Genomic DNA, 17,957 nt, shown 5'->3' on the forward strand with positions numbered 1-17,957 from the left:
TGATTCATAATGTACCACTAACACCAAAATGTTTTAATTGTCCCATATAATTTACATATATGAATGTAATTGGTGTCAATCACTTAAATATCCTTTCTGGAAAGTTCACTTTTACATCTGAGAGAAATTAACTTTCAATTAATTGCTTAGCTGAACAGCTTGTTTAAAGTGCCATAGTTGATTTCTGCTCTTTTTCTCAATTTGAATATTTATTTTTTTAGGATTTTATTTATTTGAGAGAGGGGAGGAGGGCACCAGTGGTAGGGAGGGGCAGAAGGAGAGGGAAAAGCAGACTCCCTGGGGAGCAGGGAGCTGAATGAATGTGGGGCTCTATCCCAGGACCCTGGGATCATGACCTAAGCCGAAGGAGATGCCCAACTGGCTGAGCCACCCAGGTACCCCTCAATTTGCATTTTTAACCAAAATTAAATCTCTAGGTCATTAGATCATTTTATTTTTTTTAGAATCACTTATTATATTTGTCATGTTTAGAAACATTTTTAGAGCAATAATACCTTGTAATGTTTAAGTATGCTAGACTTTATTTTTTTAATTAATATTTTTGTCATGAACTATTACTTCCCTTTTGTCATTTTTTCCTTTTCTTTCCACGATTTCCAGTACACTCGAATTGTCAGCTTTACAATTCTCTTATATATACACACATGCTTATCATAAATCCGGACTCCCTTTTAGCAGTCGAGCTATTCCCTCTGCCGCATGCACTCGCATGCACTCGTTGACAGTGAGGCAAAACGAAGATTAACATATCCAGAGGACCCCGAAGCCTCGTGTTAGAGAGTAGTTGTCTTCTCACAGGTCTTTCTCCAGAATTGCCAGTAAGGAGAAAAAAACACTCTCTTTTCTTTGACTGCTTTCACCTGAGGTGGCTACCAGTTGTGCATTAGGAAAAAGCAGTGGGCAGAAACTGAAATGAGATGTAGCTAATCCACAGAATGGATTGTTAATCCTCATCGGCATTCGAAGAGTCCAGAGTGTTGCCTGGCACAAAGTAAGCAGTCGGGAAGTTTCTTTTGGGTGGATAGATGGATTCATGAACAAGCCTGTGGGTAAACCATGGATTTCTCAGGCAACAGAATTCTAAGAATCTCCTTAAATTGTGTTAGCTTGAGATTCAGAAGCTCATCCTCCTGCTCATCACACTGCATTAACTACCACCATGTGAGTAATCACAAAGGTTACATTGTTTTCTGAGTCGTGAACTGACCTGTGTATCTATATCACACTTTTTGTCTCTAAAGGAAGTAGAGATTCGGAACAAAGACCTGGAGGGACAACTGTCTGACTTAGAGCAACGTCTGGAGAAAAGTCAGAATGAACAAGAAGCTTTTCGCAATAACCTGAAGACACTCTTAGAAATTCTTGATGGAAAAATATTTGAACTAACAGAATTACGAGATAACTTGGCCAAGCTACTAGAATGCAGCTAAGGAAAGTTAAATTTCAGTGCCAATTGATTAAAAAATATACTGTCTCTCTTCATAGGACTGTTTGGGCTCTGCATCAAGATCGCACATAAAATTTGAATATCACTCCTTCTCCAGGAGGATGATCTTTTGAAAATTGGAATTGTATATTTCAGTGTAAATTTTAGAATTCAGCTTGTAGCTAGTTGGGGAAAAAAGAGATGAAAAACTTGAACTACAAATTACCTCCATGTATATTATTGGCCATAGTTAACTAGAAAGTTATAAATAGACACTTAATGCAATCTTTTTTTTTTTTTCCTGATATTAGCTAATGGGAGAATTAACAATGTCTGGGTCACATCCCCTTTTTGTGTTCAACACAGTGAAGGTTATCTGCTTTTTAAATTTATTTATTTATGATATCTAAAGCTGTGTTTTGTGCAAAAACTTAGTGATGAAAGCCCTGTCTTCTGTTGTAATCTGAATAATTTCTCAGGATATTTTTGCACTGCTGAGAAGCAGTGCCATTACCAATTAATTCTTGCCAGGAGTGAGAGAGAGCTGCATCTTTAATTGAAACATACTTACTAGAACTGGGTGTATAGAGTTCTTCCCTTTTTTTATACTGGAAGATATTTCACTCGGTGACCACTCTGGTACACTCTGGTGTTCTTTAATCTTGTCTGCTGTATAGTTTACTTTTCCATATTGATTCCATGTATTTACGAGAAGATATTGTCTCCCATTTTATTACACATTTTAAAGCCAACTAATGAAGGCAGCTGAGTCCCTCGGAAATTTTTCTTTTTAAATTTCTAATAAATTTGACACACAGTACTGAAATACAGCAGCCCGTCATTGACGGTCTGGTCTAGCAATGTTAAGTATATTTACAGAATATGCAGTTACATTTATTTATATATTTTGCAAGAAATCTTTTCTGAATGATCAATGCATTTCAATTTACAACTAATAATGGTTATTGGGGAACTGTTTATTACAGATCATTTTAAGGTGTATAGCAATTTTAAAGGGGATCCATTTCCATCAAACAGCCGATCAGAGGACTATGGGGATTGGAGCCGTGTACTCTGTCTGGGTCTTCACATCAACCACATCTCTAGTCAAACCTCACAAGGCAATATTCTGAACTGTTAACTAGGCATTTCAAACAGGAATTCAATTCAATAGGCTCTTCTCAATGAACAAGTTTTAATGTTGTTTTGATGTAATTTTAAAAGACTTTTAGCAAACATGTGTTTCTTTATAGATTTCTTTTAAGAAGCTATTTTAAAAGTAAGCCAAGTGCTGTCTAGCCTGCTTATGGAGTTAGGGATTGCATCAGAGTCCATATATTCTTGCTGTACAATGCCTGTGATGTTGAGGAGGGTTCTTTTTTAAAGTGTATGCCTGAGTCTCTGACTCTATGGAGTCTACAAATGCACTGACTTTGTACCCCAAAATGATGGAATTGTTAAGTACAAAATTAAGCTAATGAATCAATTTGTAACCATTTTTTCACTCACAAACAGCAACTCAACACTAGACAATTTTGTTTTATATATGTACGTGTATGTATGTAAGTACATACATATTAATTTATATTAGAGTGAAAAATAAATGGTTTGTTTCTAAAGTTAGTTTCTAAAGTGAGTTTTCAGGTGTCTCTGAAAGGTTTATATCAGACACTTAATCATCGTGTATTATATGTGCTATGACATCATGTAAGTTACCTCCATCTATTTTATGATATTTCCTCACCTATTTATTATAGGGAGGGTAATTTAGGTACACAAGCTCAGAGTTGAGATATTTCTCTGATAAATCAGGTAATAAAATTTATTTGATTGATGGAATTTTGAAGTAGATGTGATTTTATCCATCAGTTCCTGAGTAACAGAGCACCAGATTTTAATTTAAATAGGGGATATAACACTAGGGATCAGGGAATTTAGTTACGAAGAGTTAAAAATTAACAACAGTGTAAGCTGTTGAAATGGTAAGTGAATTATTTTAATGATGTAATAAGATATTTTTAAATTTTGACATAGTTGTCATTTAATGGGAAAATAACTCACCAAAATGTCTCCACTTGAATTGTATTGATATGTGAGACATGTGTGTAATTCAATATATACAATATATACATATACCCATATGTATATACAGAAAATTATTTTTAATATTTTCCTACTGATAAATTTAAAATTGGAAATTTTGTGAGTTTTTTCCTTGTCCAATAGGGCCTAATTTTTTTCTTTTTTTAGTGATTTAACAATTTGAGGGCTGCACCTTTAAATTCCCAGATTGTCATTAGACGTGTACAGTATATGGGATAAGGTGGACACAAGTGCACATATAAATAAAATCTTAAGACTATTTTATTCATTTATGGTAGGAGAGTATCTAGAAATCGTCATCTACAAATCATAATTAGGTTGTGTGTCTCTTGTAGTTTTCTCCATTTCTGTATTATATAAATAAAAGTTTGAATATTAATATCTGATTTTTCCCAGAGACAAGTATTATATAATGTATCTATATTTAGATCAAACTGTGGTAATATATTTATCCAAAAATGATGCTGGGGACTGTAGCCTGAACATGTGGACTTGAAGTGACACAGGAAAGGAGAGCAGAGATCGATCCCATTGTGTATAAGTTATTATATGATAATTATGAATTCTTGTACAAAAAACAACTGAAAAAAGGAAAAACAAAAATACAGTTTTTATTTTGAAATACATTTGTTGTTCTCTGGAGAATGTACTTTATCCTTTTTTCCTTCAGTCTTTTACAGATATTTTTTAAAAAGCATTTAAGTGATGGCAGCAGTTGCTTAACTCTTACAGGTGCTACTGGATTTCGCATTAGTGTGTTATGTTGTGAAATCCTGACTTTGACATAAAAGGTTTTATAAGTATTTCCCTGCCTGGAAAATTAGTTTTTGTTTCTCTTCTCTCTCCTTCTCTCCGCCTTTCTCTCTCCTCTCTCTCTCTCTCTCTCTTTCTCTCTTTCTTTCAGCAGATTAAAAAAAGTGCATGAGGTTGCATCCCTCCTTGTCCCTCTAGCAGAACTTCCAGCACCACCATAGATTTAATGTTTTGCTGTCACTGAACTTTGGGAAGCAGTGAGAGGAAAAGCTTGCAGGTTTTTTTCAAGTGGAAATCAAAGGGACGTTCAAAATTAAACCACCACCTTTGAAAACTCATTTTTTGCACTGGTTAAAATTAAATGTATTCTTTCACACATGTGCTAGGCCATGTTTTTGTTTCACTGTGGAGCGTGCAGCTCAGCTGCTCTCTCCCTGCAGACCTCATCTTCCCTCCAGTCTGGAATCGGAGGCAGGCCCTGGGGAAAATTTGTTTGGTGGCAGTGTTTGGTTTTGTTTTTGTTTTTTTTGTTTTTTAAGAAATCCTTTTGTTTCTTTGGTATCAAATGATTTTACCATTCCTGATGGTCTGTGCTTGAAGTCATGAAATAGTCTTCATTGAATGTTTGTCTTCTATATGTTCAGCATTGTTTCTTTATCATCCATGAGGTAAACTAATTTACATAAAATCTTAAGAAAACTTTCAGGTAAGAAGTAGTTAAGAATGATATGTTTCCAAAAATTTTCTCAGGTAGGATACTGTGCAATGATTATTAGGAAGATCGTTTCCAAGTGAGAGAATATTTTTTGAATTACTAGAAAAACGACCGTTTTGGAAAGAAAAGAGATGAATCATTCACCTTACTTGAAATTGTGAAAGTGCATTTTTTCTGATTTAAAATTGGACCTTAAATTTAGATGACAGTTTTTCTTTATGGGAAACTGATATGTAGATGTCACAGAAATATAAGCATCATTATTGAATTAAAGAAATGTTTTTTTGTTGTTTTCTATATATTATCTAGTAAAATAGCTAACGATTTTATCCAAGAAAAACTCAAAAACTCAAACTACACTGCCTGGTGACTTTTTTTTTTTTTTAAGATTTTATTTATTCATGAGAGACAGAGAGAGAGGCAGAGACACAGGCAGAGGGAGAAGCAGGCTCCATGCAGGGAGCCCGACGGGGGACTCGATCCCAGGACTCCAGGATCATGCCCTGGGCCGAAGGCAGGCACTAAACCGCTGAGCCACCCAGGGATCCCTGCCTAGTGACTTCTGCTTAGTACACTGGAGAGAAAAGAAACACTTTATTTTTACCCAAAACATGAAGAGAAGTTGCATCTGGACTAGAATAGGGAACAGGCCACAAGCTTGTAGTACTTTCCAGTCAATTCTGATCCCTCTGTCCTTTGGATGAAAGGACACATTCTAGTGGTGGCAAGAGTGACTCTGGAGGAGGAGAGGATATTTTTTTGGAAGCAGGACCAGCAAAAAGTGGGAGCATCTCACTTCAGTCTTTACAGAAAGCACATCAGGCTAGCCAGAGACACCTGCTGCTTTTCACTCAACAAGTTGGGATTGCCTTAGCGAATTTTAAAGGCTTTCAGGAGATCCTGTCATTCGTCTTGTCAGGATTTATAACCTAATATAAGACACCTGACGTTCACAACTCCCCATTCTGTGGAATTCTGACCTACTTTTGCCAGTTACTTTCACATCAAATCTACCCAGGGGTAGAATTACTACTCTGCTTTCTTCTAATAGCACCAAATTAAGGTGATAATGAGTGCCTAATAAATGCAAAATTAAGCCCATTTCTGTACCACAGGAAAATGTCTTTTGTGGATATTTTTTCTATCAACATAAATGATTGTCTTGTTATCTGTGTTTTATAACTATGTTACTATATATGCATATATAGGAAGTGTCATGTCTCAGTGACTCATAGATAGGACTTACTTGATTGTTACACCTTAAATGGAATGACTGTTTGATGAAACGTGGCCAGAAAGCAGACGTGCTTGGAGTTAATGCTTTCTCAGCAACTTCAGTATGAAATGGAACAGAAAGGAGTGTTTGTTGAATCTGTGCTATGTGACAGGCACTGTACTAATTGACATTTCATTTTCATATATAGGGGCCCTTGCAGGGGTGTTCCTTTGGAAGGGGGATGAGGGAAAGGAAGGGAAGAGGCTCAAGTGATTGCACCTGCTGTGTTGCCACAGTGATCAGTCTGGTCATCCAGTACACCAGTCAAAAGGTGGAGATCTTGCTCATGTGTCTGGTACAGTTTTTCCCTCTAGCTTAACTGCCTTGCTTCTAGAATATCTCTGTTAGGGCACTTTGTTTGTAGGTCATGTCTATGCGATGTGTTTTAGACCCGATTTTTTTTTTTTTAATTTACAAACTTCATATAATCCATGGACACTGTGTTTCTTAAACAGAATTCCAGTCAGTAAAATTAAAGTAGGAAACTATTTATAAAGGCCTTGGGAACACCATTCATCTCTTAAATTCCCTAGTGAAATAAGCTGTAAACCTGTAAAACTCATCCCCCAAGACTAAACAGTAGTTCAGCAGGATGTGGGTTTTGCAGTCCATGTTGGGTGACTTTGTGGTTCCACAGAAGTTAAGGCCTCTCCATGTTGATCAAGTCATTAGATCAGCTGTGGAAGTATCTCATGGCCTGATCCTTAGATAGGCGATAGCCCTTATATAGATAGAATCATACAGTATTTGTTGTGTCTGGCATATTTCACTTAGCATAAAGTTTTCAACGTGTATCTATATCGCAGCACGCATCAGAATTGCATTCCTTCTCGATGCTGAATGATACTCCATTGTGCGGATATACCACATCAGTTCATCTGCTGATGGACTCTTGTGTCATTTCTCCCTTTTGGCACTTGTGAATAATTCTTCATTGATCCTTCATGTAAAGGTATTTGTATGGATCCCTGCTTTGATTTATTTAGATATATATTTAGGAGTGAAATTGCTGGATCACACGGTAATTTTATGTTTAACTTTTTGAGGAAGGATTGGGTTTCAATTGGGTTAATTTAAAAGACTCACAGAGCAGAATGCCATCTCACTAGAAATCCAGTTGTGGGGCTAATGTCTGTTAATAGATCAGTAAGCAATCCAAGGACATCTAACTTAGGCCTTTTACTCTCTTACCTAAAATATTTATTGAGTACAGGCTATGTCCCAGACCCCATTTTTGAACAGAGACCAGAGAAAGAAGCTTATAATCTAGTGTAGGATACAGAGAGTTTCATCACAGTACCTAAGCACTGTCATCATATAAGAGAGCAACTAGAATGAGGGTGCCCAGAGGAAAGAGGAGTTGGTCTGGGTGGAGGTGAGGAGGCAAGGCAAAGCAAGATGAAGAGTTAATTTTGTTTTGAGCCTAAGATGCCTGTGGAATAGCCAAATGGAGATGTGAGCTGGAGGGAGCGTAGGAGAAAAATGTGAGCCAGAGATCAATATTTGGGACTTGTCAGCATATGTGATGGTAATTGAGGGCATAAGAATGAAAACACCGGGATCCCTGGGTGGCGCAGCGGTTTGGCGCCTGCCTTTGGCCCAGGGTACGATCCTGGAGACCCGGGATTGAATCCCACGTCGGGCTCCCGGAGCATGGAGCCTGCTTCTCCCTCTGCCTGTGTCTCTGCCTCTCTCTCTCTCTCTCAATCTCTATCATAAAAAAAAAAAAAAAAAAAGAATGAAAACACAAGATGAAAATGTCTTTTTGGGGCAGGTGCAACAGAGAAGAAGGAATGGCCAAAAATGGAGTGGATAGCCAAAGAGCCGGGCTCATGGGGCCTAGAGTAGAGTTTCAAAAAGCCAGATTTCACACAAATAAATCAATAAATCATGTCTGAAGGCATTGATACTTGAACCGTGTTGAGAACCTTTGTTAATATTTAATTTTTAAATCTATCTTAACTGAAAAAAATAACCAACAAACTCACATATGCTGCTTGTAACATTTTAAAACATTGAAACCCAACTAACAGGAGTTCCAGGTAAACTGTTTTTGTACAGATGCCACAACAAGGCCATCTCTGGTAAATTGAAGAGCATCTTGCTACTTCAAGGTGAGTTATTAAAGAATTTCACTGCTTAGTGTGAATTAGGACTTTCTCAACACTCTGCAGCTGAAACAAAATACAGAAATCAAGTCTTGTACATAACCTAACTTCTTCTTAAATAAACCCAGACTCTAATGTTTGTTGTTTTCTAAAAATAACTTCACTTTTCTTACTTTACTGGTCAAATTAAGTGTCCTACACTATCCCTTCTGTTGATGTGTTGGTTTTCCATGTAGCTGTCATTCCTAAAAGGTTGCAGGGGCAGAGGGCCACAGATCAAAGGAGGTTGACACTTACCTCGTAGAACTTGGCTTATTTCTCTGTGGCTCACCTCTCTCTCCTCAAAGTCAAGTTGTAGGGGCTTACATGTATTTCCTGTATCTTTTTTAATGTGTTTTTCGGATACTTAACTCACCACTAGGACCAGGTGGTTTTGTGTTTGCATTGCTGTGGGAAGTTTAGAGAGTTAACATTGATGTGATCTTAAATGATCTTTACTCTTTTTTTCATATTGATTCGTAAATAATTGTATACAAATTATCTCTGGTAGAAGTGATCTTAATGACAACAACAGGAAAAAATGCTCTTTGTATTTGGTTTTAGATTGCTGTATGGTATTTGATTTTTATTTCTCGTTTAAGTTAAAATTAGCTTGAATTCCTTGAGTAGACAAAGCTTGCATACTTAGGCAACAAATGAGAGCATGTTAGACATTCCAGGAAGAAAAGAGGAGCTACTGGTTTTCAAATTTGGCTCCAAATAACCCATAAAAATTTGCAAATCACTTGTGAATTGTCAAATAAACTCTACCTTTTAAACCATTTTTGTTTATATTTTTCTATTTAGTGATTAATCCTGGTCTCTTTTAGCAGAGCCTTTATTTTAGAGTATACTCTGTGCACTGAAATCCTGTGTTATATGTAAAAATATAAAATACAGAACTTCACGGTCTGTGGCTCATGGCCATCTCAACAGTTGACAACAAATTTTCACAACAGTGTCATGACCTAAATGCTACTGTTATCCCCATGTTGTAGATTTTATAGAGCCTGAGATTGAGCAAGATTAAGTGATTGGCCAAGTCAAGGGCCGCCAAGGAGGAGAACACAGGCCACTTCATCCTGCCTAAACTGTGAACTGCAGACTTTTTTTAAGAAGACAGGTACAAAAATTTATCAGTTCCCAATATTTAACAGCCTATCACCTAGGAAAATTGTTTTCCATTTCACAATGGTATATATCTTTGAATATTTATCTCCCTGCTGTCCCTTTTCAGGAAAAAAAAACCTTTATGCTACTCCTTTATGTGTGCTTTCTTTTTGCAAACATTCTTAATACAGATAGAAAAGTCACTCTTGATCTTTCAGTTCCATCCCTACAAATTATGCCCTTTGGGCACATTTATATGCATTTATACATAATATGTGATTATAGAGATATCTAATTGTTTTGGGGGGAGGAGTGCATAAGTTCTCTTGTCGGTGTGTCTTGTTCTATAGTTAGCTGGTTTTAGATCTCTTTGGAAGCTCTGTCCGAGTTAGTACTGTTTTTAACTCCTTCAGAGTGTTCCATTTTATGGATATATCACAGTTTGTTTAAGCATTTCCATATTTTCTTTCCTTTCTCATGCTACCCTCTTCCTGACTTGAGGCTCCTTTGCTAACCAAAGTATTAGGGATATTCAAGGGAGATTAGTGCCCAGTTACCAAATGCCACCGCAGCGCCTCTTATATCCTCAGTGAAAATGAACTCTAGATGGAAAAATTGTCCTGAAAACTAAAACTCAAGGGAAAAAAAAATGTTTTAACTGGTCCTGCGAAAACTCTTTCTAAATTACAAGCAACACCCAGCACCGTGCTTTGAACGTGTAGTAACTGAACGTGCTTCCTGCCGTAGGAACCAGGATGCCCAGTGTAGATGGTAGCCTTTGCGGAGGGACTGGGGCCACCGCTGTTGCACAGCACCCCCATCCGCGGCCACCCGGAGCGCCGGCACAGCTGCAGGGGACCACTGAAAAGGCAAAGTGCTGTGCTTTGTAGCCCTCAAAGTGGGCGGGAAAGGACAAATAGATACTGAAACGGGTATTTCCAGACAGTGCCTCCCTCTTTGGCCAGCAGCCTTTTGTTACCTCGATGGTGGCTTTGCTTCTGCTAGCATCCCCTGCCAGTGGCTGTTTATTCAAACATCTGAGCACCTCCAGTGTCACAAGGGACTGAGCTAAGCACTGAGAACACCAACGTGATAATACACAGTCCCTACCCTCAAAAAGCTAAGGTCCAGTGAAGGAGGCAGACACAGCCATCAGTCAGGAACAGTAAGACAGTGACACTATGAAAGGAGTCCTGGCTTCTGCTCAACAGGTAGAGGAGGGGGTTAGTGTCTTTGAGGAGGTGGCATTTGAGCTAAAATGGAAAGGATGAGTAGATGTCCACCTTGATTCAGGTGGATGGGTGGAAAGCCCAGGGGAAAGGACATATCCTTCAGAGCCACACACTGAAATTCAGCCTGACGCCCTGACGGGCCCATCAGTGGTTTTGCTAGGGCTCCAGAGCACATGGGATGGCCACGTTCCAGACTGCGACTTTGCCTTGGGGTCCTTGGCGGTTCTGACTTCAACTGAAGGTGGTGGATGCCACTGAAACCTTGCAGGACGGAAGTATCATGACTAGATTTACACTTGAGAGCAGGTAAATCACTCTGGCCACATTATCAAGAATCCATTGAAGACTACATGAGACGACGGGGGTGTTCACTGACCTTATTGTGGTGACCATTTTACAATGAGTACATGTATCAGATCGTCCCACTGCACACCTTAAACTTACATAATGTTCTTTTTTTAATATTTTATTTATTTATGATAGACATAGAGAGGCAAAGATACAGGCAGAGGGAGAGACAGGCTCCATGCTAGGAGCCTGACGTGGGACTCGATCCTGGGGCCCCAGGATTGCGCCCTGGGCCAAAGACAGGCGCTAAACCACTGAGCCACCCAGGGATCCCTACATAATGTTCTTTAAAAAAAAGGATTTATTTATTTATGAGAGACAGAAAGGCAAAGACATAGGCAGAGGGGGAAGCAGGCTCCCCTCAGTAGACACTCCACCACTGAGCCACGGAGGCGTCCCAACTTACACAATGTTCTGTGTTAAATGTCAATAAAGCTGGGAGAAATGGACTAAAGAAAGGTTCTGCAAACCAGATTCAGAATTCAAGATTTTTTTTTTTAAATTGTAGCAATCCAGGTAAGAGACAAAAATGAAATGAAGCCAGAAAAAGCTGAACTTAATATGAGAGACTCAAGAGGTATCTGAGGGCAAGATTCTAAATTCTAAATTCCTGCTTCATTCGTGGCATTTATTGCTTCCTTTGCCTTCCTCCCACCCCTAATACAAGCCACAGCAAAAGCCTTCTATTCGCTGGCCCTCAGGATTGGGCGGTTATGGCAGTAATGAGTCAGTCCTCTACTTTTGAATTCTTCCACTCAAATGAGATTAAAAAGGAAAAGACAAGAGGTGAAGGGAAGCAAGATGACGAGAGGGTGACAAGTGTGACTAAGAAGGGGCCCTGAGTGCTGCTCCCTTCCTCCAACGCACTGACCTTAGATGAGAGGTTGGGGGACAAATAAGTGCCCCCCACCCCAGACAGGATGGGGGGTTGAAGACCCATGCCTCACTTTGCAGGTTTTGCCTACGGAAGAATTCCCCTGGGCCAGGAGGTTGGAGCAGCTCCCAAGGAGAAATAGTGATGTGGTGTGTCCGCTAAGGGAGTCCCCAGCAAGTCCCCTGGACCCCACATAGCTGAGAAGCCTCCCTGCCCCCGCCCCTGGCAGGTGGAGAAGCCACTGACTAGCCAGTGAATTGGGATAGAGGGTCACCGCTGTGGATGTGGGACCAAGGACCAGATGGACATCTCTGGATGCTGGCTGCAGAAGGCTCTCAGCGAGTGCCAGCATCAGTAGAAGTGGACCAAGAACCCGAACCCCCCACTCTTTCCCAGGCCCCTAAGCGCTCTGACACCATATGGAGCAAACTTGTAACCCTCAAGGAGGTGTAGCCAGGAAACCTTAACTGGCTGGTTTTGTCTTGAAATAACAAAAACTATGCTTCTGCTCTTGGGCAGAAAATCTTTTAGAACAAAATTGAGAAGAACAAGATGATTTGCACATCCTACTTGCGGCCTGTGGACACGTGCCCGCTACCAACAGACCTTGTAGGACGTGACAACTGTCTGGAGGACCTGTGGGCTTCCAGACTCGGCTTAAAACAAGGGGAGGCCTGTCCTGGCCATGTTGAGTTTGAGGTGCTTCCCCAGCTGGAGATCTAAATCTGGAAGTTACCAGAAAACAGACTGTTGGCGAAGTCCTAGGCATGTGAACTCCTGGAGAGTGAAGAGGACAGGCTGGAGCTGTAGAAAGCCCTGACATTTAAAGGGATGCGCGGAGAAAATGGGGGTCGGGGAAATCCCTTGATGGCGGGTCCATGTGACCTAGACAAGAACCAGCAGGGGACACCAAATAAACTGACGGCTAGGACTTCTACTGAATGGGCTCCAGTCCCAAGATAGTTCATGGTCATAAACTAAAATTCTCTGTGACATCTCTCCTTGACCAGAAAATCAGCTGCCTCATCCCCAGGCCGGAAGCCATGTCCGTGGAGTTCAACCTTGCTTCCACGGTGTTCCTGCAAGGAGATCTGTTCCTGTGCTCGGGGGACCCTCGCATGTTATGTCAATGTGCTGTCAGGGTCTTGGGGGGGGGGGTGTTTTTTTGGTTTGGTTTTTGGTTTGGTTTGGGGTGACATTACCCACTTTTTCAAGAAAAGATCTCCATCACAATTTGTTTTCAGAGATTAAGACTAAATAAATTTGTTTTTTCGGGTCTAAGCTGCTTATTTCTGGGCAATGACAACTACATAAATCCATCATTCCCTTATCACCCTGGCTGCCAGGAAGCTCGAGACCAGGTTTTAGGCTTAATTTGCTATCACGTTCCTCAGCTAGGAGTTCTTTGTATTCTAGGTTTTTTCCTTGTTGGTCCCTATTTGTTTTTTCCTGTTCCTATTTTGTTATCAGTAGTTTGGTCTTGTACTGGTCTGATAGTACCTATATTTTTATAATAAGTTACCTCAACTCTTTAGTGAGTTTGGCAAGAATAGCTAATTAAAAAATAAGTGAAATGTCATTTTACAGTTTTGGTTTTTTTTAACCTCTATCTCTAAGGCTGACCATTGGTCTATGGTAGTAACTGGTGTCTTCATTTTAGTTACAAAGTTCGTTCTGGGGCAGCCCGGGTGGCTCAGTGGTTGAGCGTCTGCCTTTGGCTCAGGGTGTGATCCTGGGGTTCTGGGATCAAGTCCCATGTCAGGCTCCCTGCGTGGAGCCTGCTTCTCCCTCTGCCTGTGTCTCTGCCTCTGTGTGTGTGTGTCTCTCATGAATAAATAAAATCTTTTTAAAATTTTTTAATTTTTAAAAATTTAACAAAGTTCGTTCTGACGAATAATTCAGAGAAAATTCCCCGACCCCACACCCCCGTAGCCAACCGTATATCCACAACAGTAGCAAAAATGAAACATTTGTTTGCTGACACCGGGCATTTAAGAGAACGAGGTAACCCCAGTGAAGTGAGATCAGCAAGCTTTCCTCTCTCATCTCTTAGCTCTTCCCTCTTGTGGCCCAGTTGGTTAACAATGTGGCCAGTGATCTTTTCAGTCATTAGTATAAAATCTGCCTTGTCCAAATCCCATGTGAGAGCTGATAACCTTCTTGCTCTAACTATTGAAGGATCATGGGCAAGAACTCACCAAAAATACTGTGTTCCCTGTACTGTGCCTGGTCCATCACTTTGGACGTGCTGTCACCGGCCACATCTTTGAGACAATCACATCTTTTTGAGGTGCCAAGATGTACTTTTGCTACCGCCAGTCACGAGGACACAGGCTTCCCTCCAAGGCCAGTGACCTACTGAAGGGCGCTCGGATAAGACCAAACCCCCCCCGCGGAGACTGGGCCGGGCGGGCGCAGCCTCCTTCAGAGTGAAGCCCACACCTGTGAACACGCCTGGGCCCTTCCTTGCCTCACCCGGCTGCAAACTCCCCCCAGGTCTCCGTTTGCCGGGTTACGATGAGGTTACCAGTCGCCGTTGCTTTACTCCTCCCACTTCACATGGTCCCGCGTCACCCGATTTGAAAGTTGGAGGAAACCCTTGAAATAAAACCCACTGCAGGCCTTCCGGGCCTTGGTCCCCAGCCTCTGCCGACCGAACCGAACCTATTGTGATACGTTCTTGCCTGGTAGATGCAGTATTTTACCTTCTTCCCGATAGAAGTAATTTTCCTCCCCCCGTCTCTGAATTGCCTGTTTCCGAGCATTACCTTCGGTCGGTCTTGGCCTCCCTTGGCTGTGCAGGCCTCCCCGGGCCTGGGCCTGTCGCTTGCGGGGCCGCTGCACCCCGGCGTCTGCAAAGCCCATGGTGGGTGCTCGCTGCTCGCTGGGGGGGGGCTAGCCCCCTGACCCTCCCTCCCGGGTTCGCCGTCGCCCCCTCCACCTAAGCGACCGGGTCTTCTCTGGCTCGTCCATTCCCAGGAGGAACCTCTGGTGTCTCGGGGCAAGGAGGGCCCCGGGGCGGGGGGGACCCGTTGCTCCCGTTGCAGGCCGCACCCCTGCAAGCCCAGGCCTGGCTCCCGGCAGCGCTGCCGCAGACTCCCACGGGCGCCGCCACGGTTAATCGGTAGTTCCTGCGCAGACCAGGGCATTTCTGCCCCAGGTTTTTTTCCTCTGTTGCTTTTTATTCCTTTAACTGCCATGTTAGGGAGAAGCAGGTTTCAATCCACCATATTTAACTCAAAGTCCTTTGTTGGCATTCTTTATATTTTTGGATATTTTGATTCTTTAGGACTGCGTTTCCATAGAACGTCAGAAAATAGAAATTCTGCACTTGTCAGTTGCACCCAATTCTCTACAAAAAGTAAACATGAAGGTAAGATTTTTTGGTCATTGTTAATATAGATGTTGCCTGTTGCGTTTTCAATTTGACATGTGAATGAAATTCTGTTCTCTTAAAGAAGGAAATATGATCATTGCTGCCTTTCAGACTGTCCCGGAGCGATCTGTTCTAATCTCAGATGTCCCTGCTTGTAAATTACTCAATCTTTGGGAGAAATCCTGGTATCCTATTTCAGGAGAATAATAACATTTACTATGCACCAGGTACTCTTCTATTGGATCCGCCTAACTATGAACTTCACTGTCGTCTCCATTTTATGGAGGAACAAATTGAAACAGAAATTTGTCCAAATTCGCACAGCTCTACTAGGTGTCCGAGTCCTTGCTATGAGCCACGTTGCCACGCTATGTTGCAACATCTTTTTATTTAGTGAACATTTTAAAGCTCTTCCCACCTACTTCCTCAAAGGAAACTCACCGTGTTAGGACACCAAGGAGAGTTTCACAGATACAGGGATGCACACACTCAGAGCAAACTGAAAGGAGCTGAAAATGCTGCAGACCATAAGTTTGAGATGAGTCGTTTTTCCCATTGGAGCACTTAATCTGCTCTGATTTGCTGGCAACTAAAATAAAATTGAAATGTTAGATTATATGGTTCTCGTCGTGTAGAGCAAGCACGCAAATTACTTTGAAGACAAAAGTTTCTGGCAATTGAATTCTAGAAGCAATTTCTAGAATTGTAGTAAAAAACTATATTAGGGTTTTAAAAAAAATCTTTGTGAAAATGAATACTCAGAAAAATACATTAACATAAATGTACAGCTCACCAAATTGTTGTAAAGGGAGCCCCACCTAACCACATCCTGGTCAAGAAATAAAAGCTTCACAGACCCAAAGAACACAAACATGACCATCGTAATTTTTTTTTTAAGATTTTATTTATTTATTCATGAGAGACACACAGAGAGGCAGACACAGGCAGAGGGAGAAGCAGGCTCCGTGCAGGGAGCCTGACGCGGAACTAGATCCGGGGACCCCAGGATCACGCCCTGGGCTGAAGGCAGGCGCCAAATCGCTGAGCCACCCAGGTGTCCCTGTATTTTACTGAATGCCTGCACCACGTGTGAGGAATGGACCACAGTTTGTCCATTCCTCATGAGATGCACATTTGGGGTATTCTGGGGGCGGGCTCTGTGAGCAGTCTCGTCTAGGTCTCCTGAAGTGTGTGCGTATTTTAGGTGAGTCACGGGGGAGCACAGATCCAACTTCTGTAGCTGATGCCTAGCAATCTTCCAAAATAGTTACCATTTATACCACCACTGGTAGTGTCTGAAAGCTCTTTTCTAAGTCCTTAAAAAGACTTGAAATTGTCCATCTTTTCCATCTTAACCATTGTTGAGGGCATAACGGCATCAGATTCTGGTTTAGTGCTCTCCTTATTACTAATGAGGTCGACCCTTTTTTGTGTGCACCATCTGAATCTCTTCTATGAATTAACCTCCTGGTCAAGTCTCATGCCCAGTTTTCTACTGCATTGTCTGCTTTTCCTTAGTTTATCAGGATTTTTTTTAAAGATTTATTGGGGATTCCTGGGTGGCTCAGTGGTTTAGCGCTGCCTTTCGCCCAGGGCGTGATCCTGGAGTCTCGGGATCGAGTCCTGCGTCGGGCTCCCTGCATGGAGCCTGCTTCTCCCTCTGCCTGTGTCTCTGCCTCTCTCAGCAATTGTCTATCATGAATAACTAAAAAATTTTAAAAATCTTAAAAGATTTATTTACTCATGAGAGGTACATGGAGAGAGGCAGAGACACAGGCAGGGGGAGAAGCAGGCTCCTGTGGGGACCGATGTGGGACTCGATCCCGGGACCCCAGGTTCACGCCTTGAGCCGAAAGCAGACTACCAATCACTGAGCCACCCAGACACCTGGTTTGTCAGTTTTTAAACAATGATAGCTTTTATAATTTTAACTTTTAGCTATTTGATACTAGCATACAGAAATTCTCAAAAACTATTATCAAGAAATTCTTACTAAAACTCTTAAATTCATTTAAAATTTTTCTACATACATAACTTATAGTATCTGCGAAACAGTATCATTTTCTATCCTTCACTTTTTCTTGCCTGCGATGTTAGTACCTCTGATACAGTGGCAAATGAAGTGGTGACAGAGGGATTCCTCAACTTCAGTCTCAAAGCTCCATGGTCTTGTAGTGCCTGACACCTATTTGCCACTAAAAAACAAATATTGGAGCAATTTTTATGGACTTTTCACTACTTTGGGCTGCAAGTGATGCTTATATTATTACTGCTTCTTCCATTTCATTGGTCAGGACTAAGTGGTCATGCAGCTCTTCTAACTGCAGGGGTGCTGGCAGCTGGATTATGGGATTAGCAGGACTGATGGCAGGTGCGGTGGGACCTACTCCAGGGAGGGTGGGAGGCCTCACGAGAGGCGACCTCAGTGGAAACCTGAAGGATGAGGTATTCGTTTTCTAGGACTGCTGTAGTAAACCACCACAGACCGGGGGGCTTAACTGAACTTGATTTAGTCTCAGTCTATGGATGCTCGAAGTCCAAAATCAAGGCATCAGCAGGGTTGGCTCCTCTTGAGG

The 17,957-nt window shown here is 41.4% G+C and overlaps 1 protein-coding gene and 1 long non-coding RNA gene across 5 annotated transcripts in view; both read left to right on the top strand.

The window, feature by feature from the left end:
* HOMER1 (homer scaffold protein 1) overlaps positions 1-9,223 on the top strand; it is a 136,087-nt gene extending 126,864 nt beyond the window's left edge. For all 4 annotated transcript variants that reach the window (XM_072793836.1, XM_072793826.1, XM_072793841.1 and 1 more), the window contains exon 9: positions 1,263-9,223. In XM_072793836.1, the coding sequence (XP_072649937.1) occupies positions 1,263-1,451 (189 nt within the window). In that variant the 3' untranslated portion in view covers positions 1,452-9,223. The remainder of the gene's footprint in view (positions 1-1,262) is intronic.
* Positions 9,224-9,640: 417 nt separating this feature from the next.
* LOC140614701 (uncharacterized) overlaps positions 9,641-17,957 on the top strand; it is a 33,181-nt gene continuing 24,864 nt past the window's right edge. Inside the window, exon 1 of the long non-coding RNA XR_012015494.1 lies at positions 9,641-15,378. This is a non-coding gene — a long non-coding RNA (uncharacterized lncRNA). The remainder of the gene's footprint in view (positions 15,379-17,957) is intronic.

The sequence above is a fragment of the Canis lupus genome, chromosome 2 (genome assembly GCF_048164855.1).
Source record: "Canis lupus baileyi chromosome 2, mCanLup2.hap1, whole genome shotgun sequence".
Lineage (NCBI taxonomy): Eukaryota > Metazoa > Chordata > Mammalia > Carnivora > Canidae > Canis > Canis lupus.